This window comes from Pteropus medius, unplaced genomic scaffold (assembly GCF_902729225.1).
Source record: "Pteropus medius unplaced genomic scaffold, Ma_sr-lr_union100, whole genome shotgun sequence".
Taxonomy (NCBI): domain Eukaryota; kingdom Metazoa; phylum Chordata; class Mammalia; order Chiroptera; family Pteropodidae; genus Pteropus; species Pteropus medius.
In genome coordinates, this window is record NW_024340849.1 from 5129125 (window position 1) to 5156609 (window position 27485).

The 27485-nt window shown below is 40.1% G+C and overlaps 1 protein-coding gene and 1 pseudogene across 6 annotated transcripts in view; one reads left to right on the top strand and one right to left on the bottom strand.

The window, feature by feature from the left end:
• Positions 1 to 27485, top strand: part of RTTN (rotatin) — a 114942-nt gene that overhangs the window by 65468 nt on the left and 21989 nt on the right. For 5 of the 6 annotated variants that reach the window (XR_005647983.1, XM_039839810.1, XM_039839812.1 and 2 more), the window contains exons 33-40: positions 3639 to 3828; positions 5173 to 5264; positions 12541 to 12634; positions 14174 to 14372; positions 15295 to 15385; positions 18350 to 18503; positions 21005 to 21142; positions 23343 to 23560. Coding sequence is in view for 5 of the 6 variants with exons in the window: in XM_039839810.1 (XP_039695744.1) it covers positions 3639 to 3828; positions 5173 to 5264; positions 12541 to 12634; positions 14174 to 14372; positions 15295 to 15385; positions 18350 to 18503; positions 21005 to 21142; positions 23343 to 23560 (1176 nt within the window). In the remaining variant the exon portion in view is untranslated. Of the gene's footprint in view, positions 1 to 3638; positions 3829 to 5172; positions 5265 to 12540; positions 12635 to 14173; positions 14373 to 15294; positions 15386 to 18349; positions 18504 to 21004; positions 21143 to 23342; positions 23561 to 24225; positions 25624 to 27485 lie in introns of those variants that run through there. The other variant, XM_039839832.1, reaches the window with a different exon arrangement.
• On the bottom strand, positions 27107 to 27224 carry LOC120591228 (uncharacterized; annotated as a pseudogene).

Below are 27485 nucleotides of genomic sequence, written 5' to 3' on the forward strand. Positions count from 1 at the left end.
TCTCGTCAGCACCATCTTCTATTTTGCTAATGCATAAAAATGCAGAAAAAAGCATTTCATTTACCTCATTTGCCTTATTGATATTGCTAAATAAATAAAGTTAGAAGCCAGGTGTCAATTTTTGTCTCCTATTCCCCACTTGTTTTTTCATGGATGCCGAAACGTTAGAAGTGGGTGGTCACAAAGAGTAGGCGAGATCAAAGCCTATATCAGCTCAGCTCTCCCGGCTCCCAGCCACCAGGCGGGGGGGCCTGTGGAGCCGGTTCCTGCTGCCTGAGACACCAGTCCTCGGTGTCATCCTCAGCGTGTCACAGGTCTCCCTGCTCGGGGCACGCTTTTCTCGGTGGTGTTTATAAACATCGGCCTTTCCTTGTTTGAGGCTGCATTCCTCTGTCGGGAGGAAAAACAATCCCCGTCCAAGGGACCCCAGCCTGGGCGGTGGTTTCTAGTCGTCCACTGTCCTTGATCCGGTCCCCACTGTCTGACTTGGCTTCAGCATTCCTGAGCACAAGATTCTGCCACACGGTCTGGTCTGAGGGCCACCGTCACCAGTCCCTGCCCCTGCAACTCCAACCCGGAGCAGAGCTGTGGAGTCGGTCACACAGGAGGTCTGGTGGCCAGACCGGAGGTACCTGTGCAGTTTGACTCAGTTCACGTCTGTGAGTGTTTGTTGAGTAGCTAAGTGTTGGGACTTCACACACGATCAGGTTTAGTGCTGTGGGGCGTATGGCGGGGGTTGGGGAAGGGGGCAGACAGACAGGCGCCCAGGGAGCGTTATGCAGTGGTTTAGGGTCAGAGTTGTGGCTGTTGGGCAATTTTTGTAATGTTAAAGTTCTTTCTACTTGAAAACTGTACCACCCATTTAAATGTAAAGTTAATTTCATGTGCTTAAATAGTGAGTTGTCGGTTTGTGATGTAAATACACTTGTTCATGTTTTACTTCCTTTCCATGTTCATGATGGAATTTGAATCGGCACATACATTTCATTTTGTTTTTTAAAACCTTATTTTGAAAAAATTGGACTTGTAGCAAAGTTGTAGGAACAGTGCAGTTTTTATATACTCTTCACGCAGATTCTCCAAATGTTATAATTTTACCGAATTTGCTTTAGCTCCGTCTCGCATCTCCTATCAGAATTGTTGGTGAGTCGTAGACATAATAACATTTTTTTTCTGTCAACACGTGTGAGTTCCTTAAAAACAAGGACATTCTCTTACAAAATCACCATAATAATTATCAAAATTAGGAAATTATTCAAATTTTTCCAATTGTCCCACTGCTGTCTTTATAGGAAAAGTTTTTAAAAAGCTCCAACAATCAGGACCTAGGATCCAGTGCAGGAATACACGTAGCTTGAAGTCGTTGTAGCTTTTTGGTTTCTTTTATCTAAAATAGTTCCTGAATCCTCAGCGTTTACGACCTCAGCATGTCTGAGGCGTGCAGGCTCTTGCGCTTCTGTAATGTTCTTTCATTCGGTTCGTCTGTTTTCTCATGGTTAGGTTGGCTGATCAGCCGCTGACGGGATGCTGCCTTCTCAGTGCAGCGAGCGTGTCAGGAGACGTGCTCTTTCTTTGTCCCGTGGCTGGTGATATTAACTTGGCTTATTTGGTTCGGGTAAAGTCTGCCTGGTTTCCTCTCTGTGGAGTTAGTTTTTCTTTTTGCAGGGAGATTCTTTAAGACTGTGTAAATCCCTATTTCTCATCAACTTCCATTTACTCGTTTTGCCTTCTTCTATTCATGATTCTTGTCTGAAACCGTTATTACAGAACGATTGCCAAGTGGTAACGTTCTAATTCCGTCGTTTCTTCTACATTTATTACATTTCACTGTAAAGAAGAGCTTTCCTTTCTTTCCCACTAATTTATTTATTCACTTTTTAAATTTACACAAGTATGGACTCAAGGAGACTTTGTTTCGTGAGTTATAATCTGTTTCGATCGTTATTCATTCGGTTCTCCTCCCCACTCCTTCATTTTAGGAAGCAATTACATAGACACAATTTTGCAAAAGTAAAAATTCTGAATAAATTCATATAGTTGTGTAATAAATATACTGATATTCTGGGCATATTATGACATATTTAGAAAAATAGTGTTTGTGCTATGTTATTTAATAATTGTTTTATTGATTTATTGAGTTTTGTTAGGCAGTTGGAGGTAAGCTAGTAAACTTAGCTGAAATATTTATAATTCTCATCTTTGTTAATTCCGTCCCTGAATTATTATTACGAGGGCTTTAATCTGTAGTGTTAAGCAGCTATTGAGAATCTCTTGTGTTGACATCTTTTGTGTGTTTAGGGATGTTATAAGTGGCTTAAAAGGAAGAACATTTTGAAGCCGTGAATGTTAGAATGGGCTTCGTGGTTGTGGATGGAGTACTTCATCCTGGATAATTAAATAAGGTGAAGCATGAAAGGGCTACATCACCTGAACTGTAATGAATGGGGGCCACGCGCCCCTGTCCTCCTTGTACCCTTTCTACCTTCTTCTCCTAGACCTCAAAATGGGAAGTTACACAGTGACCAGCATGTGTGGGTTGCCGTTAGTCTTATTTCTTAAATGCATAAATTGCTCTGTTTATGAAGAGTACACTCACAGTATTGTATAGGTTTATTAGAACACAACAATAACAAATTCAAAACCGTGAAAGGTATTTAATATTAAAGTGAGAGGTTTAATTCTAGTGATGATATCCTTTAAAAGAGGATTGATAGAAATAATCTTATTAATGTAATTATACCTTTAAGTTCTGAGTTATTTTGTCTTCCTGGCTGGTAAGTTTTAATACCCATCTTTCCTTGGCAATGAGGAGGTATGAGAGAAGGGACACATACAGAAATCTCATGGTTAATGATAGTTTTTTAATATGTTTTGACCATGCCTTTCCTGTTGGCACTTAGATTTCTTTCTTACATATTTTATTTTTCTCTTATGGTCTGTTTTAAAATCTTAACTTTATTATTATTTTCCAAAAAATAGAAACATTTATAAACTAATGATGGGATTATTTGCAAACTTTATCCTGTTGCTTGATTTTTATCATTGGGTATTCCAGAAAAAAGAGTGAGCGACAGTGCAAAATATTTGAAGACAAGTGTAAAGAGATTAAACTTGTGTAATGGCAGATTCTTCTCAGCCTCCTGGTGGAAAGTGTGCGTGTGTGCACGTGTGTGCATGTATGCATGCATGTGCATGTTGTGTGCATTGCCCTTGGCAGACTTAATTTGGTGGGAAGTAAAGTAGCAAACCTACTTTCCCATACTGATGAGCCTTTTCGTTTTATCTTACTGATAGGTACAAAAATAACCTTGAATATAACTACTTGGATCACATTATTTCAGATATTTTAATACTTATTGTATGGTTTCTGTTTAGGTTGTACAATACTGCTTTTCTTGTATCTGTGGCTCAAGTGTATAATTTCTTGGCCGAAGCCGCGCAGGTGGTCTGCCGTCGGTGGCTTTCGGGTACGAGGCCCGCGGTCAGGTGCCCGGCCCGGAAGGGCGAGGCGGGCATAGGGTGCGGGGGCATCGGGGCTGCTGAGCTCCGTGCAGGGGAACGGGGGGAGACACGCGAGTCCGTCTGAAGGATCGTGTGATAAGTCACTGTCCTCTTTCTGTCTCCCTCCTTTCCTGTAGGGCCCCTGTGTCCACGACGAGGACTCCGGCCTGTCCCTCGTGGGAAAACCTGCCCTTCAGGCTCTTCTGTATCACTGCCATTTTTACGCACATTTGAATCAGATGGCAAAACATTGTTACCTGGGACGGTACACGTTCGATTTGAATTGTTCTGCTCTGCATGGAACTTCAGAAGGCAGTGACCTAAATGGTAGGTACATTATAATTACATTTTTATAAAATGCCACATTCACCTCCAGTCCCACTGCCCCGAGATGCCTGTGTCGCGTTAGCTGCATTTTCGTCCATTCGTCTGTCTCTGTCCAGCTTCTGTTTGTTTTGCATAATTGTGTTCACGTCTTATGTGTAGTGTCTTATCCCTTCTTTTCACTAAACATTGCCGAAGCACTTTTCTGTTATAAATTCTTCATGGGAACCGTTTTTGAAATCATGAATATTTCATAAGTCATCTCATGCCCTTCAGCAAAGTTCTTTACTTTTTCTCTATTATTGCCTTGAACTTTAGGAAGGTTCTTCCTAGGTGACCGAGAATGAGACTTTTTCCTATTAAATTTTCTAATTATTTTGCTAACGTATTGAAAAGTTGTTTATATTCGGTATGTACTCATCAAAATATCTTGCTGAAACCTTTTAATTTCGTTGTAGATTCTCTCAGATTTCCTAAGTAGAAGATCTTAGCACATATAAATAATAATTCTTATAACGATTTATGATGATTTAATAATAAAGATAAAGTGAAGTTTAAAATTAATTTCTAAATTAATTTAAAAAAATCTTGACATACTTTCACACTTATAGAAAAGGTAGAAGAATAGTACAAAGATTTCCCAGGTGTTAACAATTTTACTGTATTTGCCCTCCATGCCACGTGTATGTATGTATATGTATATGTGTGCATAATTAAAATTTACTTACATGTACATACGTGTGTCTGTATATATTTTTCTGAATCATTTAAGAGTGAATTGCAGACAAGAAAATCCTTTACCCTGAAATATTTAAGTATAAATTTCTAATTCACTTTCCTGCTCACTTCTTGGAAGAATTAAGAGGAAATGACATTTGATGAAGTGTTTGAACATGCTCAATAACTGTCCCTATTAGGAAGATGACCCGTTTAATTTTTGGGTCCCTTTCGCTTTGTGTTACTCAAGGTCTGGCCCTCGAACCACCAGCACTGACGTCTGCTGTGAGCTTGGTAGAAATGCACGTTTGCGGCCCCACCCTGATTCGGGGACGTGGATTTCTTGGAATAGGACCACGGAACTGCTTTAACACGCTCCTTGTGGTTCTCATGAGCATTAACGTTTGGGAGCTGGCACTCTTGATAAATTGTGTTAGATTAAGCTAAAGCGCAGTCAACTAATTATCATTAATTCCTTTGTGAAACAAGCTTTCTATATAAATTGATTAAGAAAATAAAAATTAGGCAAGCCTAATTTTTGACTGGTTTCTCGTAATGAGTATTTTTTTTCTGTTAATTGTTACAGTACCTAGGAGACTCTTCATGTTGACAGTTTTCCCTTCATCACAGGTTTAGACGACTCATTCAAGTTTTGGAAGGCCCCTTCTAGGACGTCCAGTCAAGATCGAGATCCAAGTTCACTCTCCACCTTGGAAACAATGGTACTTCCGAAGAATGCATAAGGGCTTCGATCCGAATCTCTGAAAAAGTTTAATGTTACACAGTGGAGAGAGAAAAATGGGTAGAGGTGTGAGGTTCTGACTGTGTCCACTGTGCTTCGCTCCGATGCTGTCTGCACGGAACACGGCCCTGCTCAGGTTGCTGCTCCGAATACCCTCTCATACGCGTTCTCAGCCTCCGTCCTGCCTTTTTCGATAGAATCAAAAGTTTAAAACTTTATCAGTCATGGTAGAGGAAGGCAACAGATCTTATATGATTACTAGTGTTTGATTACCCTGAAATTTTGGTTAAGGACAAGGCAATTTGGAGAAAGTTGACCTGTTTAAAGGACTCCAGTGTGGTCCTGGGAACGCTTTTCTACATAGTTGCATCAGATAGAAGCTCATCTTGATTATGTGAAATACCTGAAATTTATGTATGCCTGCCTGCCTTTTTTTTTCTTTTCATTCATAAGTTGCTTCGTTCTAAAAAGTTCGAGGCACCGTTTCTAAATAATAACCGATGTTAGGTGTCATTTGTTTTACAAGCACAGAAAATCACTTATCCTCAACTGGAAAACATGTTCAAATGTAAAGTATTTTGAGAACAATTGCTGTGTTGTAGAATCTCTTAGAAAGGCAAAGTCTTGGCATCCTGCTTCCAGGAGCAAAAATAGTAGTGCGAGAATGATAAATAATTATACAGGCGTTAACAAGATTCATTTACTACAGTTTCTCATGAGACTGGTACTTTTTGGTACAATTTTCAGAATCTTTTTTTTTCCCCTAGATTCAGAAGAGTTTTTGAACATTCTAAGTAAAAAGAATGTTTTGTTTTTAGTGCTTAAACCTTTATTTTGAAAAATAGAATAATTACCCCAGTTCCACTAGATGTCATGCTTTCCTTTCCAAGCTAGAAATGGTGTGTATCTCTGTCTCGGCGAGAGAAATGATGATACGACTCAATACAGAAAGGAGTTGTATTAATTGGGTACTTAGTTCACAGAAGGACAGCATTAATAGGTGCTTAAAAGTAATTCTCTTTAGGTCACTCATTTGTTTCAAGGGCCATGGCTAACCTGGGGACCTTCGTGCGCCCTCCAGCTCTCCACCTGTAGTAGCTGCTCAGTAATTGCTCTAGTTAACTAGGAGCTGTCTTAGCTGTTTTGTAGATAGCAAGTTATATTCGTCCGATATGAGAAGAGCTAAGAATAAAAAGCAAATCGAACTTTTGCATTTCCTTATTTTATAACAACATGTAAATATTATAGATTAGGTTGCAAGATTTTCCAAGAAAAACTTCGGAAATTTTATTGTAATCATTATAAAAATAGAATCACCTCTATTAATGTGAAAGTCTTTAATTTGTGTTAGGATGTCACATATATTTTTAGAAATTTACCAGTGAAGATTTTTTTTAAAAGAATTCTTATATATAGTCCTATGTAAGATTTATTTCTTGTAGTTTCGCAAATGAAAATTTTATCTATTAGAACTTATATAGTCAACTCTTTCTTTTTTTGGATTCCAAACAGAATAGTTTTGGCATTGGTAGCTTTTATTCACCAAATTGGTGACTTGTATTGACAAAAGTAGTCTAATTACATCAGTTCTACTAATTGTCAGCGTTTTCCTTACTATGCCGGAGATGCTTTATATCTTTGTCCCAACAGGAGAAAAATCTGGATAATTTATTTATCATACCAATATTATTTTAAACCTAAACTGTAAGTATTCAGACCAACCAACCAAACTTACTCAAGTATAAGAAAATGTTGAAATTGCAAAGGGAAGTATCAGTTGAGTGGATGTAAATCTTGCTAATACCCTTATCTGGTTATTTATATAATTATTTTGTGTATCTCACAGAGTTGAGAAAAGATTCAATTTGTTGATTGGTTGTTTTTCTATTTTTACTTTCTAAGGAAAGTACTATCTTTTGATTTGGGTCATATCTTCCATTGTGCTGGATCGCTATTCGGTGCTGTTAATGCCATGTTGGGGATTTATTAATGGTTGGTAGGGCAGGTCAGGCATTAGTTGTTTTTCCTCCTAAAATTACATTTCTAGTTCTCAGAATATCCAAACTAGAAGGTATTTATGCCTGGTACATACTGATGTGCAGCAACAACTTTATGACCAAAATTTGGTCTTTTAAAAAATAAATTAAAAGAGAACAAAGGAAGAAAATAAGGATCTGTACTATGAAAAATGATAGAGTGCAAATCTACTCGTGTTTTTAAAACCTGGCAAAATATAAGGTATGAAAAGTTTTTTAGGGATTTTAGATCGAGATTAGCCAAGAGAGCTGTCTGTTTTTGGATATGAAGAGGTAAGATATAATAGCTATAAAGATATAAGCATATTTCAGCAGAGTAAAATGGCATGAAACCTTATGACTGACTTTAGAGAAGTCTGGATGGACACTCGTTTGATGGTAGCTGAAAGTTATTTTATAGAATGGAGAGTAGGCCAAGGACAGTTACCACAGGGGTGGAACTTTTTAAAAGAAAGATAGTGTTGACGTAAGGCTTAGTGATGGGGCGTGGGCATTTCAGCGTCCTGACCCCGGGAAAACCTGGGGAGATGGCAGTTTGCGTGATGGTGGAGAGAGAGAGAGAATGATGCACTTTGTTTAGATTTCAACTTGCTGTGGATTACTCAGGATCTAAGAACCCGGGCGTTTAGTTAAAAGGAAGATCAGGTGACATTCTAGTTCCTAAGTGTCAGCAACAGGCCACTGGGCTGCAGTACAGTGAAAATTAACAAGTGGGTTTGTTTTTTTGGTATAAAAATTTGATGTTGATTCTGTTTATAAAACATAGGAATCGAAGGTTACTGATACCTTTTTTCTAATATAATAATTTTTCATATCTGATATTAGAATGGGTACAATGGCAGATAAAAATAGAATATTCATTCCATTCTATGAGCATAGTATATACCATTTATAAATAATTATTAAAAATTATTAGAACAAGTAATATTTATTATATATTTTCTCTGTATCTTGTACTCATTTTGATATGTTTGGAGTTTTCCAAACTAAGTTATTATAGATTTATAACCATTTAATCTAGTGCAAACATTTGAAGAAACTGACAAACATTTTGAACTAGATTTCTGCAATTTTATTAAGTGGAAAACTATAACTGAAATAAGTAAAATGGGTTTGGGCCTTATTTTATATTTTATATTTGTATTAAAATATATTTCCTTAATTTTGGCAAAAATCAGTTATTTTACATAATAAAGTTTGATGTGTGGAGAGAGCCGTCTTAGTCTTCTGAGCTCGGGTGACGACACCTGCTAGTTTGCTGTGCGCTGCTCCCGTGGGGTGAGCGCCACAAGTGGGCCAGCTTGTCAGACCCGCGCGCCTGAGGGCGGCACCCCCTTACAAGTGGAGGTGGACGCAGCGTCTGAGAGAATGGCATTGTTTGGTCTAAGATCACGAAGCTAATAGCGGGCGGAGTAGGACAAGCTGTGGGACTCTTGTCTTAAATCAGCTGCAGCACAGCACAGCGCCCGTGGCTGTGTCCTGGAGTTACACCTCTGCGTGCGAGTAGGTGATCTTATCCTTAGACAGGTATCGTCTGCTCGTTCCTTCAGGGCTGTTTTTCTGAGCTTTCTTTTTTATGTTGTACACAATTCATTTGAATCATGAATTATACAGCTAAAGTGATTTCAACTTCTTGTTATAATTTGGTTAGAATAAATAATTACAAATTGTGTAGCATGCCACAGCTTTTCTGCTCTTGGGCACTTAGAGAAAGGTGTCATTTATAGAGATGAATATGTGGGACCCCCCAGAAACTTATCATGTCTTATTTTTACTATGTTTTAAAAATGTGAGCAGATTTGTATCCTATCTTTTTTCATACCACAAATCCTCATTTTCTTCCTTTGTTCTCATTAAATTAAAAAAATCAAATAACCTCTTTAGGCACCAATACTGTTTTTCATGAGAGGATGAAAGGTATTATAAAGTCATTTTGACAGATAAAATATGCAACTCCTAAATTAACTTGCAAAAAATTTTAAAGTATCTAGAGAACGCCTGTTTTTGTAAGGCAGAATACAAAGAAAATTGTTTTTGATCATTTCGTGTATTTTGTTTATATGACAGAAAAAAAATTTTAAACTCATTTTAATTCGATATGGTAAATGACTTTGCTACTTACTGCTATTTCAAAGCAACTCTTAATTATAACTGCTTATTTTACAATGATTTATAACGTTTCTTTAGTTATCACATCTTTTTATAAACACATTGACAAAAAGGTTAACTTTTTAGTTTTTATAAGCAAAATTTGAATCTGTTTTAGGATGCCGGCTTTAAGTAGCATCAATCTACTTGCACTAACAGGCTTTTATTGCCTTCTGTAATAGCAGTAGGATGCTAAGAATAGAATTATCTACTTCAGGTCAAAGAAAACTCAGTCTTATGTGATCAAGGGAATGTAAATTGAAGATCTCAGGCCGTGTCATGTGCAGATGTGGAAGTGAAGGCCAAGTCTGGATTGTGGTTTTGCACTGGACCGTCTTAATGAACAGGACAGGTGACAGATGCAGGAGTGAGACTCTGTTACAGGACAAGCCTGGCCTCCCACTGGGGACTTAGCCCTTACTGCGGGGTAGCGTGTGTGCCCCGCAGTGGGGAGGGGAAGTGGTGACGAATCGGGCTCAGGCTGCTCTTAAACTGCGCCAGCCCCCCGCCCCCCCCGCCTCCACCTGTGAACGAGACGGAAGTCGGACTCGCGGTGGCTTTTCCGTGGGAACGGGAGTCGGCATTCTGGAGGTTTGTCCGAGGACGTCCGAGGACGGGAGTGGATTTGTGGGTCATGATTACAGTCCTGGTCCCAGAACCTTAAAGTCCGAACTGGGCACACCCCTTGGTCCTTGTCTCTAAATAAGGACCGGGACTAGATCAGGCTCTTTTACTACGAGCAGCATTGGACACTCACACGCGCCTTCACCTTCCAGCAGCCACTACTTGAATTTCAAAATCGAGTAGTGGGTACTTGGGTTTCAAGATGACAAGTGACATCTTCACATATTGATGTGTATTATTAAATATAATCAGATATCCACTGAAGATTATTTTCAAACAAGCAAAGATTTGAGCATAGAACTAGAGTAGTTCAGTTTAATACTTTTTTGTTTTTACTTATTAAAATGTGCTAACATAGCAAATTTTAAAAATAACGATGGCTAGTAGAAATATAAATCATCCATAATCATTTATGAAACAACATATGTTACTATATAAAGAAGTCCTTGTGTTTTTTCCAACCACGTGGGGTAACTGATAATACAGCTATTAGGCAGACGCTTGTAAAGTCATACTCCTGAATTTGTGAGTCCCTTCCCTGGAGCACACCGAGGAAAACCACAGCTGTCATTAATGCCTGGCCTTCGGTCACGGGTCGCAGCTCTGCTTTTTTCTAATGAGCCAGGGGTGAGTGGGCCCTTAGAAGCTTTTTTCCTGCTTGGGAAGCTGTCTCTGTTTTTGTCAGGGGTCAGGACTGCTTGCCTTTGTCAATTAAAAGGATGTTCAGTGAAAAGATAAAGGATTCCAGCATCGTTATCTTCTTAAATTTTCGTAGACAGCCAAAGGAGCTTGGGTGGCAGGAGCCAAGGCTGCCAGTCAGCTCCCGCATCGTTTGTGACATGCGTCTTGGTGTATAACTGTTGTCCTCACAGACTATGTAAAGTAAGACACATAATGCACGCTTGTTTATGAGGTATTTTGACTCATAACTCATGCTTGTTTATGAGTTTAGACTGAAACTTAACTAGGCTTTTTAGATGACTTTATGTGCTTAGCTTACTTTTTTTGGCTACAGCTTTCTGTCACTTATTTCTTCTTGTGATGTCCTATTTTAAGTGGTGAGAGATGATTAAGGTCTTGAGTTGAAAGGGGGATTTTAAAAGCTGTCATTTCATCTGCCATTTTCTTCAAATTCATATTCATTTTGCTATCAGAAACTGCAAATGGAAATAACCTTGGTTTTTGCTTTATTCTATTGCATCAAGTCTCAGATACCCTACTTTAAGCATTACGATAAATATGCAATCAGTGTACAAACATTGTGAGCTGTACAGTATGAGTTTGTGGTAGGGATGATTCAAAAGTTCATCAGACAGCTCATGCTGTGTGCATGCACTGACGTGGACCTTATCCAAGAGTGGGAAGTTCATGCTATCTCAGAGAAAATAAATTGATGGTTAAAAAAAAAAGAGTGATCTGACCTCTCTAGTTAAGGTACTTTTCACATAGGAGGTGCCAAACCCCAAATTTTTTAATTTGAGGAGTCCACACAGTCTGCTCATCTATAAATCTGTTGTGAAACTGTATTTGCCTTCAACAGAATTTCTGTTATGTTTAATGTCTTAAAATATGTATACTGAAACATAGTGTCAGCACATTGCTTAATTTTTAAAACGTTCTTTTGCAGTGTGGGGAGAGGTAGAGAAAAGTTTAACTTGCTGCTAAGTTTTTCATAGGCACTATTAAAATTTGTGTGTGTCATTTGAAACTTTAAAAAATTCCTTTATTATAAAAGTCAAGAAATGCAAGAAATTTGTCCAAAAAAATGAAAAAAACTAATTTGAAAAGATATGTATGCACCCTCATGTTCATTGTAGCATCATTTATAATGCCAAAATACAAAAGCCACCCGAGCGTCCACTGAGGGGTGAATGGATAAAGAAAATATGGTATATCCATACAATTGAATATTACTGAGCCCTAAAAAATGAAATTTGCCATTTGTGACTGCACAGATGGACCTTGAGGGCATTCTACTAAGTGAAAATGTCAGATAGAAAAAGACAAATACCATGGGATGTCTCTTATATGTGGAGCCTAAAAGTGAATGAATGAATAAAGCTCATAAAAAAAGAAAATGCAAAATATCTCAAGGACACAGTGAAGTATAGGTACAGTAGTATGTATTAGCCTTTCAACATTTAGGCAATAAGAGGAAATAGGCCTTATTGGGGCCTTGATAGTTTTAATAGGCTTCAGATCAAAACGTCGCCCCTTTGAGTTACTGAATTACATGAACTGTAACAGGTCTTATAAGAAGTGGAAAATTCCATTCAAAAACCTGTTATAACTCTCAAGATATGGGCTGTTTTCCAGTTGGACTAATGTGTGTAGTTTTGCTGTGAACCTTCGTTTAAGGATATCCTTTGTGTATGCGTTGCTCATGTTTTGTTTGTCATGTGGTAACACTAAGTGTTATGAGTAAAATCATTTCTCGCTGATCCATAGGTGGCACCTTCATTGGAGAGTGATGAATTTTCACCACTTGTGGCCTCAGCCGTGCCTGTCCCTGAAGTCTCACACGACCAGTTTGTGGCCCAAGGTATCCTTTTATGAGGACATTCTACTCTCACAAAGAAAAATGACGAGCCTGTCAGACAGATATTTTGAAAGTAAATGTCTAGATAAGAACAAAATTAAATAAGTCACAGAACAAAATGTCTGGATAAGAACAAAACGAAATGTCACAGAACAGGATAGAATAAATTAGAATAAATATATCAGAAAGTAACAAAACAAATACTCTTAATTAATAAATGGGAACTTGGCCAACAAACAGTCTTATTGACATATGGTTCTTTATCAGTTAAGCATAGCTATTTGGTGTTTGAATTGAGGAACTGATGGATACTAATTAACTTCATTTTTTTTCCTCTTTTGGGAAGACACTTCAGTGTGCCATAGCAGTCAACTCAAAAGTGAAGAGAATCTGGTCCTAAGTATTCTCACAGGATTTGCTTCCGTTTTAGTGCACAGAGTGTGTTGAGTCTTTATTTTGCTGCAAGTACATGACGAGTAGCCTAGGATTTATTTTGATTAATGGCAATAGATAAATTTTACACTTTGTATATTTGAAGGTTACAACTTAGCATTAAATTCCTGTAAGGAATATACTGTCTTAAAAGAAGGTAATTTTAAACACTGAGGGTATAACCATCTGCAGAGAAAATACTCCCTAAACTTTAGAAATACTTGCTTAATTAAGACTACTCCGAATTTTCATTACAGTATTTGTTCCATAACTTCCTAAACAATGTCACATTTTGATTTTTAGTAATTTATGTTGACAATATACAAACGTGTTCGATTATAGGAAGTACTTATTTGATTCTCTTAAGAACAAAGGAGCAAACTGAGATTGTTTAAATAGCTAAGGACACTGCGTGGAAAAACATTTGATAACACATTTCATGAACATTTATTTCTAAAAGTATGTTGCATTCCTTTTTTGAACAGTTTTATTGAGGTATAATTCACATACCATGCAATCCACTCATTTTAAGTGTGCGATTCATTGGTTTTTAGTCTATTCACAGAGCTGTGCGCCCTGAATACGCTGGGCCGCAGCACCTGACCAGTCCTGGTTTGCGGCTGTGTTCGCTCCCGAGTCCTCCTCATCCCGCTCACTGAGACTGCATATGCTGCACTGCAGAAATGTCTGTTTTTTTATGGGGTGTCGCCCAAGATCCCATGGGAGGTATTCATTAACCTGTGGTATTATTTTTCTAACATCTAAAAATATTTTGAATTCTGAAACACTTCTGGCCCCCAGAGTTTCAGGAACCATCACTTTGTTCCTCAGTGTCTGAATGCTCGGGACACAAAACCATGCTCTGGTTTTTGTCTTGGCCCTGGCACTCTCACCCAAGAGACAGGCAGACAGACAGACAGACAGACAGACACACACACACACACACACTCTGGAGGAGGTGACGTCCAGCCCCTCGGTGGTCCGAGCATGGGGGAGTCCCCCGTCCTTTCTCGGGCACATTCAGGAACTCGCCGCTGATTCTCAGAACCCGTGACTGTCACTCGTAACTACAGGCGGACAGAACAGTGATGCTTCTGTGCTTATCTCCAGTAACAGGTCAGCCTGAGGCCGCGTCCCCGCGGCATCCTCGGGACTCGTCCCTTGCGGCCGCTCTGCCAGGGCGGGCTGTGTTGGTCACCCCTCCTCTTCTGTCGGCTCTGTGCAGCCTGTTGGACAGCCTCCTGGCGGCCGCTCCACAAGACACCGCACACGCACTTCGACAGGCTCGGCTCATACCGCTTCTCTGTGGGTAAGAGCTCAAACGGCCGGGGAGGCAGGGCGGGGCACGCCTCACGCGGGCCCTGCTCACGGCCCCGCGCACCTTGTCCTTTCCAGGCTCACTGGACTGCAGGTGTTTGCTGTTGCCAGAGTTGGCTCGACGGCTTTTACTTTAAATCGATGAAACTGCTTGTATTGGTTTGTTATGTTGACTATTAAGGCCCTCCTTAAAAAATCCTGATTTTTAAAATCAGAGGTTCTAAACCCTGTTTGTCCTCTGCCACACATAAGGAATATTCAGTGCCCTTGGTCATTCTAAGTGGAAGTGAAGGAGTTTGGGAGTTTATCTCCCTCGTGGTCAGATCAGAACAATGTCCACGGGTCGAAAAATCATTTTTAAAATTCATTCACAGTTATGGAAGCCTGATCTTTTTATTGCCAAGTATTCTGATAAAATTTAGGGAAACCTTGATTTGGTCTTCATTTATTCAATATTGATAATCCTCTGACATACTCTTTCTGGTTTTGTTATTAGTCATATGGTATAGTAAAAATGGCCTTAGACATTGAATTCAGTCCACCCGAAGGTCTCATTATAGGTCACTCACTCACTAGCGGTGCCGCCTTGGGGACGTCACTTTAATTTCTGGAGTGTCACCGCTAACACCTATTTAATGGGACGACTGTGAGAATTAAAAGTGATGCTTTTATAAGGTTTCGTTAGATATTTTTCTTCAGAATGCTTTGCTTCCCACATTTATCTTGTGAGATCTTTTCCTGGGTTCTGAAATAGTGTAAAATACCTTTTCATTAACATTTAGCGTCTTTATTTATACAGCTCCTTTCTCCTGCATTCTATTGAAGGTTACATTCAAACTCCTAATTCCGAGTCATTAATCATTAATTAGAGGCTTACTAATCATCTGAAGGGTTCCTCGTTCTGTCCTTCACAGAATTGCAGATGCCACCCGCATAGAGACGTGTGTCCAGGAACTCAAGACCCCGCTTCCGTCGTCAGCTCCGGTCGAGCACGCCCAGGCTCAGGTGCGTGCCTCACGTCCGCCTCTGGCCTCGTGTCTGCCGCATGTCGTTTGCTTTAAGTGCCAGATACATAAATTCTGCTGAGGATGAAGTGACCGTAGGAGGGGGGTGAAAATCGCTCGGGAGATAACATGGTATAAGGTTATCTGAAATAGGTCGCTTGACGTTTTAACCTGAGACACCTTTGGATGGTAGAAAAGGGCAGAGGGGTTTGAAGACTGGATTCTGTTCCTGATTCCGTCTTAACCAGCTACAGGTGTTTAATCAGGGTCTGCATATCTTTGAATGTCAGACTGAAAAAGGAGGACATTGTGTGGTCCCCGTCCCCTTCCGTGGTTTTAGGCTGTCGCCGTCATTTTCACCTAAATCGAAGTGGTTAAAATACTTAGTGACTAATTTCTGTGTATTTTCAAAACCCAGTCTAATAAGACTACGTTAATTTTTGTTCCGTCACAGGCACTTGTTATTTTTAAGTTCTTGCATACAGCTAGAATCTGTATGTAAAGTATTCTTGATAGTTCTTTGTGTAGTTGTTGTAATAGAAACATTACCTCAAAATCATATGTTAGAAGGGCTACAAGATTTATTTGGGGTGCCGGTTAGGGGTGGACTAGACCAGTACCTCTTGCTCTGTAGTGGCTTCTTTGACCTTCCGAATAAGGCAGACGCTTCTTACAAGGCTGGGTAACGCCGTGCGCATCGGCTTCGAAACACTCGTCCCAGCGCCAGGTGTTATTTGTGGCTGCTTCTTTACTTGCATGACCCTCTCCTCCATTTTTCTGTCAGTCCAGTCACCAGATCTTTTATCAGGGGCCTACCGCACACCAGCTCCTTCCCGAAGTGATTAAAGCAGAGACCCTTCCCTGCAGCCGGGGGACAGATCGTGAGTGACTCCGTATACGCTCGGTGGTGGCTTAGGTAGTCACCTAAGAAGGAACACCAGAGCAGGGACAGGAAGTGGTGTCTGAGTCGGGAGGGGACAAGGTGGTCAGGAGAGGACCTTTCAGGCAGTGACATGTGATCCGAAGTAAGTGAGGAAGCTGGTGCCATGGGACGCAGCAGGGCCCCGGGACTGGGGTGTGTCGGGCCTGTCCAGGAAGCAGCCAGGAGGCCAGAGGGGCGGGAGCAGAGTCCACGAGGGGGCATGAGGTCAGTGGGTACAGGGAGCGCCGTGGCGTCAGGGCCTTGCCTGTTTTTTGGGCGTCACTGGGTCCTGAGTGTGAGCACGGCGCCTGTCCTATGGCAGATGCTCATTAGTACTCATGGGATGAATGAATAACAGTAACAGACATTTGCAGGGTGCTCGTTTGTATAAACTCATGTAATCCTCAAGACAGCCACACGAAGTACCGTTGGTGGCCTTGTCTTATCACGACAGGGTCTGGAGTCGAGGAATTGGTCCAGGTCTGCTCGCACAGTCAGGGCCAGAACCGGATCCCGCCCACAGAGGCCGGTTCCAGAACCGCTCCAGACCATCGCACTACCTGGTCTCGTGTAGACCAGATGCTTCTGGCTGCTTTTCCTTATACAAGATCATTCATTCTAGAAAAATTCTGGACCATCTGCTCCGCCAGATTGTGTCGTAGGTGCTAGTGTTACATCTGAGCAAAGCAAACACACACCCCTGCCCACGTGGAGCCTATGCCCTGGGTGCAGGAGATGATAGTAAACAGTAAATAGAATGTGTTTTATTAGATGGTGACAGATAAACGAGGGTAAGAAAAGCAGGAGGGGTTGTTGGTTTTCGATGGGGTGGTCAGGAGAGCCCCATGATGGTGAGGTGTGAGCAGGGCCCGAGGAGGTGGGGAAGCAGGCGGGGTGGGGAGGCGTGGCTCGGGCAGAGTGTGCAGGCAGAACCCCACAGGTGACGGATGTCAGCGGAGGTTCGTGTGTGCTGAAGTCTGTGGCCGTTGGTCTGATTTTTGTAAGAGTTGATGAACTCCTATATCAGTATTTTATGAAATCTTCAGCATGGTAACTTATAAAAAACCTTTAACAGCTCAACTGTTCTCTGACGCTCTTGCTGGCCCTCACTTTGCGTGACTGACTGCGGAGCGACATCATTCATCCAGAGACCACGCCCGCTCGGACTTCGGTAGCGGGAAGGGAAAAGTGTGTGTGTGTGTGTGTGTGTGTACATCCGTGTACATCCATGTACATCCATGTACATCCGTGTACAGAGAGACACAGAGGCTTCAGATCATCTCTCTAAAGGTGATTTGTGTGGACCACCTCGTTGCCGGTGGAGAATGGATAAATGCAACATCACAGCTTATTCTTTGTTACTTATCCGGAGAATTATTTTTTTACAATACTTTTGCCAGTTAATACTTGTTATAATATAAGTATCAAACAACATTCCAGAGATAGTTTTATTGATGATATTGGGGAAGATTGAATTTTTCTATTATAATTAAGAGGAGTATTTTTATGTCAAAGGATATTTGGGGATAAACACTGAATAATCTGCATGTTATTTGTAGCAATAACTAAGCTATTAGGCTGGCTTTCTCCACCACATAGTTGTGCAATTTGAACAGTATTTTGTAATCTTGCTTTCTTTACAGAATATAAGTTTTATGGCTTTGGAACACCCTTGTCTGCTTCTTCCAGAATATTGATTCCACGATTTAGCTACTTTAAACATTATGTTTATAGACCTTTATAAGGCTTTCTTTCTCTAGATGGAATTCAAAATTTGGCTTTGAAAGTATTGCTTTGTTTGGCATTACAGTTGATGGTGTTTGTGTGGCCATTAATGACATGCTTATGAGCAAAATAATGCTTTGTCTGCCATGTATTTATTTCAGGTCTTTAAAAATTGCAATTAATATTTTATTAGGTTTTTTATTAACTCAAGTTACAAGGAAAGATTGATTATAATGCATGGAAAAGTAAAATACTTTATCACTGAGATGGCCTTTTCTTGTGATGTGTTCATTTTATTTCATCTCCTTTTGCCAACAGGTGTGCTTTCTCCTTGAGTACCTGTCCTCTTTGTCCAGGCTTTTGCAGTCGTGTTTACTGGTAGAGCCTGACCTTGTGATTCAGAATGAGCTTCTGAAACCTCTTATCAAGAACGTCGTTGGAGTTCTCACCATATGCACCAAAGACCTTATAGGTAAACTTTTTTGTTGTAGTTGAGGGTGGAAGTAAATGATGTTGAGGAAGAAAATCTCACTCTGCACCACATCTTCACTTCAGGCTTCCGTTTCAGGTTGTGCTCTTGGCCAGCATTTTGGGATGTTTTATACCATGTTTGATAGTTTGGATGGTGTAAGTGGTTCCAAGAGACCACTTGACCTCAGCACATAGTATAATGAAGGACCATCTCCTGTGCTGTCATCTGAAATGAGGGTAAAAGTTCTTTAGGTAATGTTAGAAAGTACAATGAGTTTTAAGTGTTAATTATTCTTATAAACTATGGCTAAGGCCAGATGACCTACTAATAAATAACTCATTTACAATAACAAGTATAAGCAAGTCTAGCATTTAATATCAGAAATTTTCTAAGGTCTAAAATTATTAAAAAATAAACTGATGAAAAGTAGTAAAACATTAAGACAATGTAGAATCTTTAGCAAAATTAACATATGATTATTGTCTAAAATAGTCTGTAATTAAGTAATTGATCATTAAGTAATTCTCTCTGCCTAGCAGCTCACTCTTATTTATTCCTTGGAATCTGGTGGATTGGCTTGGCTTTAAGTCTGGTGACGCTCAGCAAAGCCAGCCCTCAGTGTCTCATTAGAGGGGCGCAGTAACTCCTGACTCGGAAATTTCACAAGCGGCAGTGACGTCCCAGCCAAGCTGATTAGGTTGTGGCACGCGTGTGCTGCGAGGACAGCGTCACCCCACAAGGAACAAAAGTCGATTCTTGGGGGAAAGGGCCGGGGAAATGTCCATGCCATTGCAGTGGTTTGTGGCCCTCCAGCTCTCAGCTCAGTCCTCAGCACTTAGTTTGTCTCGATGGGTTTTCTTGGGTATCCCTTGAAAAGTGTTGACACCGAGCTCATGGGAGGTACAGAAGAAATATGCAAGGTCAGGGCTACGAAACCGGTGGCGTGACAGGAGGACCTGAGCAGTCCTGGGCCCAGAGTCACGGCGAGAGGCGCCCGGCGCGTCCTGGCCGCCCTCGACTGTCTCACGGATGTTTTCATTGATTCTGTTGCTTTTGTGTGTGACTTGGGCTTGAGAATTAAATAAAAATAGTATATGTTTTATTATTTAATTATATTATATATTTTAATTATATAATATTTATATAATTTTATAAATATATAAAATTTAATTATATGTTTTATTATTTAATTATATTATTTAATGATGGGTTATGTCAAGTCCTAAAAGAAAAATATCAGTGACATCTGGATGTATATCTAGTAAGTAGTTAATAGTTATTTTCTCATATCTAGTAGAAGTTAAAAGTTCACTAAAATATTTTTTAAGAAATTGAAATTATTTTCTGGAAAAATAAAAGTTTTGAATAGTTTTATAAAAAATTGATTATATTTCTAGTATACATAATCTGCAATTTTTATATGTAATTTTGTTACATTTTAATATTATGAGTGAATTACAGTAAAAGTTATTCAGCAAGTACAATTATAAAATTAGATGTTAATAGCTTTTGAATTTTTCATTTAACTTCCAACTTAAATGTTTTATTTGGCTCTTTTAAGCCTGTATTGAATGAAGTAAGTAAGCTTTATGTTACACTCTTTCTCTGGTGAAGTACAGATACGTGGGTAGCGCATAAACAGATACGCAGTATCTGTGGAATTACTGTTTCATGGGGATGGCGATGAGAAGCCTGCGCCTGAAAACCCTCTTACGGAGCGATGATCACAGCGCGGCTGGGAAACACCGCGGCTTGTCACAGCTCAAACTCCCTGACAGGTTCTCTGTCCAGACGCCCCGCGGGCACTGCGGAAACCAAGACGACAGTGCCCAGAGTGTGTGGTAGCGGAGCTGGACACAGCTGGCAGATACGGCCGGTGGCGTGGACGGGGGGACAGTCCTCAGGCTGTGACTGCCCCCCAGCTCCCGTCTGCCAGGCGGGAGAGGGGAGAAGCCGCCCTCACTCTGGAAGGTTAATTGCTGCGCCTCCTCTGCAGCGCCACGGTTTTCCTCGTGGGGCAGTACTCTTCCTGGTTCTTCAAAGAAATTCTCGTCTCTTCTGCCGTGACCGTGGCACATTATGTCTTCTGCTTTCATCCTTGCACAAAGCTGCTAGAGGGGATAAAGAAAACAGGAGAAATTTACTTTTATAGAAGTCGCACAGTGGCTCGTTTTTACAGTGTGCCCCATAAGTAGTTCTGAAGTGATGGCTTAATGCTCAGTTTGTCACACTTTATTGTTGAATGTGATTTATAAGGGGAGGGTGCGCGAGTGTATATTTATCTAGAGGAGGGTAGAGGGGAGACTTCTTTAAGAAGCGATGGAAAAGAAATTAGTTGAAGTAAATTTGGGGTCATGCTGAATCACATCCGTCTTCATTTGACAAACACCCCGTCCAGTGGCGCTTTAAGTGGAATGAAGTGTCTGGTGAGTTTTGTATTTTAGAAGATTCTTTTTTCTTTTTCGTATTAATAACTTGAAATGTTTTGATTAATTTTATAGATGTGGAGTTAATATCGGCATTTTATCAGACCTGGACGCATTTATTTAATCTTCTGGCTGCCCTCCTGAGGAAGGCTGGTGCTGCCTGTCTCCCGTCCATCACAATGGGTCTAGCCAGCCACTGGGCAGCTGTGCTCGGTAAGGAGATACTCTCACCAGGCTTGAGGTTTTTCTGCTAATAAAAATTAAGATAATCATTATTTACAATTTTATGTATATATATGTATGTATTCTCTAAAATTAAGTAATTATGGCGTGACAGATAAAAGAGAAACCAGGTACTTGTTTTGAGATTTCACAGTGCTTTGAAGAGCCCCAAAAGTGTATTTTTGAAAAATTGAAACGCATTTCAAGATGCCATAAAAACAGGTGAGAAAAGCCTGTAGCATTACGAAGACACATATGACGTAATGATAAAACAGTGAGATAGATTTTCATGCATTGGTGTGGAAACATGTAAACATTTTTTACATGTATGCACTTAACTGTAAGTGGGTAAATCTGCACATATAAAATTCCTTGTGCACAATAACATGGAAAGTTATAATAAAAATAGTGTCTTCTCTCAAGATACAAAGATTTTCTTATAGCGCAAAAATGACGAGTATAGTATAGTTAATTTTATAGAGTGTTTTCCATGTAATAGTTGCCTATTAGAATAAACAAATGATTATTTTTTAAACAAGTGATTATTTTTTGACAAATGACTATTTTTTTAAATAACTGTCTTTAACTTTTCATAATTTCTCCTAAATTTTAGCCTAGTGAGACTTTTTTATAGAAGGGTTTATAAATAAAATTTATGTTACCTTTATTAAAATCCAGTTTAAATGTATTCAAAATTGAGGGTTTTAAATTTCCAAGTTATCACTAATTCAATTGACTTTTATTTTTCCATGTTTTATATATTGAAGCAAGGCACAAGGAACACCTGAGCCAACTGGTCAAACCTGGTCCACTGCCTGTTTCGTTTAGATAGTTTTTCTGGACCATGGTCATACTTAATCCTTTACTTATTGCTCAGGGCTGCTGTCATGCCGCAGTGGTGGAGTTGAATAGTTGTGACAAACGCCTATGGCCCACGAAACATAAAATATTAACTCACTGGCCCTTTACAGAAAACGTTTGCTAAGCCTTGATTTAAGCCATTGACTCTTTTCTTAGTGATGAAATAAAAACATATTAAATTCAAAATCTACAAAAGACACACACAGTTTTATATAATAATGGTGCTAATCAATAATAACCTACTACATAAACGGTTAGCTTTGATAATAGTGATGTTAATGAAAACATAACTAATAAAATAGATCATTAATATTTCTTGCCATGGAGTTGTTTTTGTTTTTTTTTTGTTTTTCTTATTTTTCATTCCATGTGCCCATATATATGTAACACTCATGCGGTCACTCTGTAACTTAGATTATCTATAATAATCTTTTCTCAAACTTGACTAACATTTAGACATCATTTAAATGAACGTAGTTCTCATGAAACCTCACTGCTGACTAAATAATTTTTCTTACATTACTTAAAAAACAAAAGAATTTCTGTAACTTAAATCTAGGTAGAAATTGTTACGGTTATAATTCTAACACAGGTATGAATCCCAAATAATATAAAAACAACAAAATTATAAATCAATGCTATCAAATTAATAAAATTATTGTAATGCAGCAAATGTTCTTCTGATTAAATTAAATCAGTGCTCACGACAGGAAATTAATGTCTGATGCATTGTAGAGTCTTCCGAATCCGTCCGCCCGTTCCTTCCACCCTGCTGTGTTTGCAGATCAGTTCGTAAGCTCTCCTGCTCTCTGTCTGAACTTCGGGAAACCTGCGTTCCTCCATCACTCCAACACTGCACGCCAAGACTTGTTTCAAATACCATTTGGCATCAGCTTGTTTGAAAGCAGAAACACAATCACGTATAAGGTGGTAACCTAGATAATCCAGAGTGTAGCTATATTAACTTTTTTTAGATTCACACTGAAATAAAAATTAAAAAGTTAAAAACTCTAGAGACTTTGTGGATCCCAGTAGATCACACACGATCCTCTCAGTTTGGGTCTGAGCAGGTACTATGTACGTGTAAGCAAGCACGCACATACTCATCCATATAAAAATGACCTCTCAAGAGAACAAAATGGAAATTAAGTAGATTCCTTGATTTAGTATATTGCCTTAGTACTGTGTAAATTACTTTTAAACAGAGTTACTCTCGCGACATGCGAACTGCGGGTAGCTTCACTTCATTAGAAATCACTCGAATCAGTTTGGTCCACTTGTTTTGAGGACACTTTCAAACATTCACATATAGACTTATTCTCTCTCCTAGACATGCTCTGCGAATGCGTGGCTTTGTCCACGGCGTGTCCCGCTCTGCACACTGCCAGCCTGCACTTCCTTTCTATTCTCTTGACTGAGGAAGCAAAAAGGGGCCTTCGGGATAAGGATAGGATGAATTTAGGCCACAGTCCCACGATGGCTTCACTTCTGGATAAAACTCAGGAAAATCAGAAATCTCTAGAACGATTTAATGAAGTAATTATTCAGGTATGTGATTTCTTGATATTTTAAAACTTTACTTTCAGTCTTGGTCTTGTAAAAAAATGTTTTTCAATCATTTGAATTAAAAAATAATTGTCATTATGACCATTTAAATAATAGGAGAGTATGTAAAGTTAAATTAACCATCTCCTCTCCAGTCCCACCCTGTTGACCAGAAGAACATGATGTAAAAATTCAAAATGAAATATTAGTAATCTAAGTGCAGCAATTTATCAAAATAATGTGTCATTTCATGACCAAATGGTTATATTTCAGGAATACAGATATAATTCATAATTTATTGCCATTTTAAAGACAGTTACATCCTTGAAAATATCTTCACCTAAGTGACATTTGATTTATATAAATGAAGCACGTATGCTTAAGGCGGTTGTGTACGCAGAGGTAGGCAGACCTGGTTGTCGCATTTGTGAGAAAATGCCCCCTTACCGAGCACAGATGACGGTTTTATCTTTTCGCTTATTTTTTGCAATCTTAAGATATGAACCAAGTTTTTGTTTCATCAAAACACATTCTAGAATCACTGAAATATTACTTCAGAAATTGATTAACAATGAAAAACACTAGAGGTGTTTTGTTAAGTCGTAGAACTGTTTTCTACAAATAGGAATAGTGCTAGATTTTTCAGTATTCAAAATTCTCCTTTTCGGTAACCATTTGGCATCACGATTTCTGTCATCTCACGGAAAGGGGCGAAGTGGAAGCCTTGCCCACTGAAGGATTTGCTTCCGCTTCCCCGTCGGCAGCCACGTTGTACCGCATTCTCGCTGTCTGCCGACTTGTCCTGGTCCCCGGGCTACTTGGGGTCGGGGAGTTTTGGCCTTTTCTGCCTCTGAGAATCATGGCTGTGCGGAGTGTTCTGGCATGACTCCTTGTGTGTTTTGCACAGCAGCCTTGATCATCCTGGAATGCAGACGAGGCCGGTCAAGGCGAGGACAGGTGCCCTGTCCGCTCGAGCCCACCCAAGGACGCCATCACGGCGCTCCTTGGGGCTTTGTCTGCCCTGTCCGACGGACCGCGATTGGCTTCGAAGCACTGGAAAGGGGGCTCATAAGGGCCCCCCAGCGTTTTCTCCTCCGTCTCCAGCAATTCTTTCAGATACTGGATCTCTAGAGGAAAAAAGTCCCCATGGCATTTCTTGAAGTCACTTCTTGGGAGGCCACACAGCCTCCCTGCAGCTACTGTGCACTCATTCACTCAGCTATTCGTAGTTGAGGGCCCAGCCTGGACACTGTCCCGCTGTCTCGTTCCCACCAGGCTCTTTTCCCCAATGATGAGCTGAGTCCTCTTTTGCTCTTTAAAGACTATTATAAGCCGAAAACTCAAATTCACACCTTTACAAAAGTCCTCCCCCAGCCCTGATCCAAAAGCATCCTTAACCTCCTACCTGTGGCTCTGGTGGGACACTTTTCTCCTGGGGAAGGGCCTTTGCTCTCGTCTACATCTTTCCTCCTCTAGGGTGTCAGTGGGTCATTCCCTCGGCCAGGGGTATGGCCCGGCCCCCTGCCCCGCTGCCCAGAATGTCCGCATGCTCTGGGGGCCTTGACCATAGCCATGACCTTGGTTCCCGCCGCCGCAGCCAGCCCTCGGGGCCCCCGTGAAACTGGAAGACCTGCAGGCGGACCAGGCCAAGGCCAAGGCCAAAGCCAAGGCCGTTTTATCTTGCTTGTTAGCGGCACTGTGTTTCGAGAATCCAGTTAGGCTTGTGATGAGTATGGGTCCATGTAGGGATGATGGACCGGATCAAAGTCGCATGCGCGGGAGAGATGCCATGCCAAAGGAATGTGCTAACTGTGCCTTGCCCTGGCTTTCCCCTAATATTTTATAATATTATTTATTACAAAAGTTAGTGTCTGTAATCTTTCTGTTACCTTCTTGGCCAAGGAAAACGAGCCACAGGATATCTCAACGATTTTCCTAATGACTAGCTAATTTTCCTCTTCATTTATTCCAAATTACAAACGATACAAAGTGTTCTGTGTGAATATGGCTACATTAGCCAATTATTTTAACTGTGTTTTCTAATAAATCATACTCGGTCATGTAAACACTAGACTATGAACATGTAATGTTTGTTAGAAGGGCACAGGCGAGTTTAAGACAGAGAAAGTTCAGGAAGGAATTATACCTATGACACACTTCCGAGAAAATGGATGCCTACCGTAAATGGGATATTTATTCATGAGCTTCTTACACTACCAACACTGTTTTTTTTTTTTGCCATGCCCTATATAAAGATGATATGCAAATTAAAACATTATTAGAATGCGTTAAACATCGACACATAATAAGTAATATGTTTCTTAACATGCGTCCACGTAGGCTACGTATTGTGCCGGGTGTTGTTCGAAGCAGAGTAAACTATAGTCTTTAAATTAGCAGAAGAAATGGTATTCTAAAATTGATGCCTTTCCAAGGTGTATTTAAATTCTCTGTAAAATGTACCGAAAAAATGTTAGACGTGTGACCTTAGACGTATCACTTGACCTCTTCTGATTCAGTTCTTCACATGCAGAATGAGAGGGCTGCGTTACGTTATTGCTGCATTTCAGACGTCTCCAAAATCCTCTATCTTCCTAATTATTACACTGTAACTTCTCGTAAAATGTCTCGGCTGAGAATCTTTTAAATGGCTGCTTTACAGCAGTATCCTATAGGGAACACATGTTGACAGTTTGCTTTTGATACTTATATCTTAAATAATGTGTAATTTTATTTTCCCATAACTCCATTTTCAGGTGGTTTCAGGGTTTGAATATTCTCTAAGAAACTATTAGCTGTGTTTTTACCAGAAAATATTGAACACATTTGACTTAATGGAGATTTTGTCTTCCTAGTGAGATACTCAGTGTTTTATTTGCAAATACATAGAGGTAAGAAGACTAATAAATGCCCTCTCACAATAAGTTTTGTCTGTAATCAAGATGTTGGATTATTTTTACTCCTTATATTTGATCTAATATCTAAAAAATAAGGATCATAATGCAAGGAAACAACAAACTTTTACATCACATTTTAGGAAGTATGTTTTGCATTAGTGTTTAGTGAGTCATAAAATTCGAGTAATTCTGTTGGAGACCAGGCTTATGTATTAGAGATGCTGCTGTGAGGTTTACTGTAATTAAAAAGCCTCTTCTTTACGCTAGTCAGTACCCTTTGGAAAGAGAGCAAAAAGTCTCGGCCTAGAATTCCAAGATCACTTAGTGTACGGAAGGAGGTAGATCTAAAAAGAGCATAACATTTAAATAACATTACCTTGAGCCCTCTTATTTTCTTTCTACCTGTGGTTGACGCGAAAACATTTCTCGCCCTGTACCCTGTTGCTTTGTTTCCTGTGTGTCTGCGACCTCCAGTGGCTAGCTATGGTGGCCTCGGCTCCTGGACCCTGGACCTTAGCCTCGGCCTCCCGCCTCCAGGCCCCTCCCGCTGGGCGCTGCCCTGCTCCGATGCTGTGAACTGCTTTTCAGTCTGTAGTACATGCTGCCTGGACCGTATCAATTATTGTTATTATTATTATTATTATTTTTTTAATACCTACAGCACCCGGTCTTCCTAGGTGGTCTCCCATCCAAGTACTAACCAGGCCTGACCCTGCTTAGCTCCGAGGTCAGACGGGATCGGGCGTGTTCAGGGTGGCATGGCCGTAGGCACCGTAGCAATTACTGTTCTCTGACCTTCAGGACATGTTGAAAAGTGTGTGGTTTTACCATAGGTTATCCTCTTTCTCGTTTGTGTTTAGTTAGAGGCTTTTGTATCAGTTTTACCATTTTTACATTTGAGAATGCCACACAATTTTATACGTTTTCATACCCAAAGTAGGGTACTTCTGCCTTCCTCCCTCGTTTCCCCTTCTCAGAGGCAGCTGCTTACACCTCTTTTAGCTTGTTATTTTCCAGTTTCGCTCCTTTGT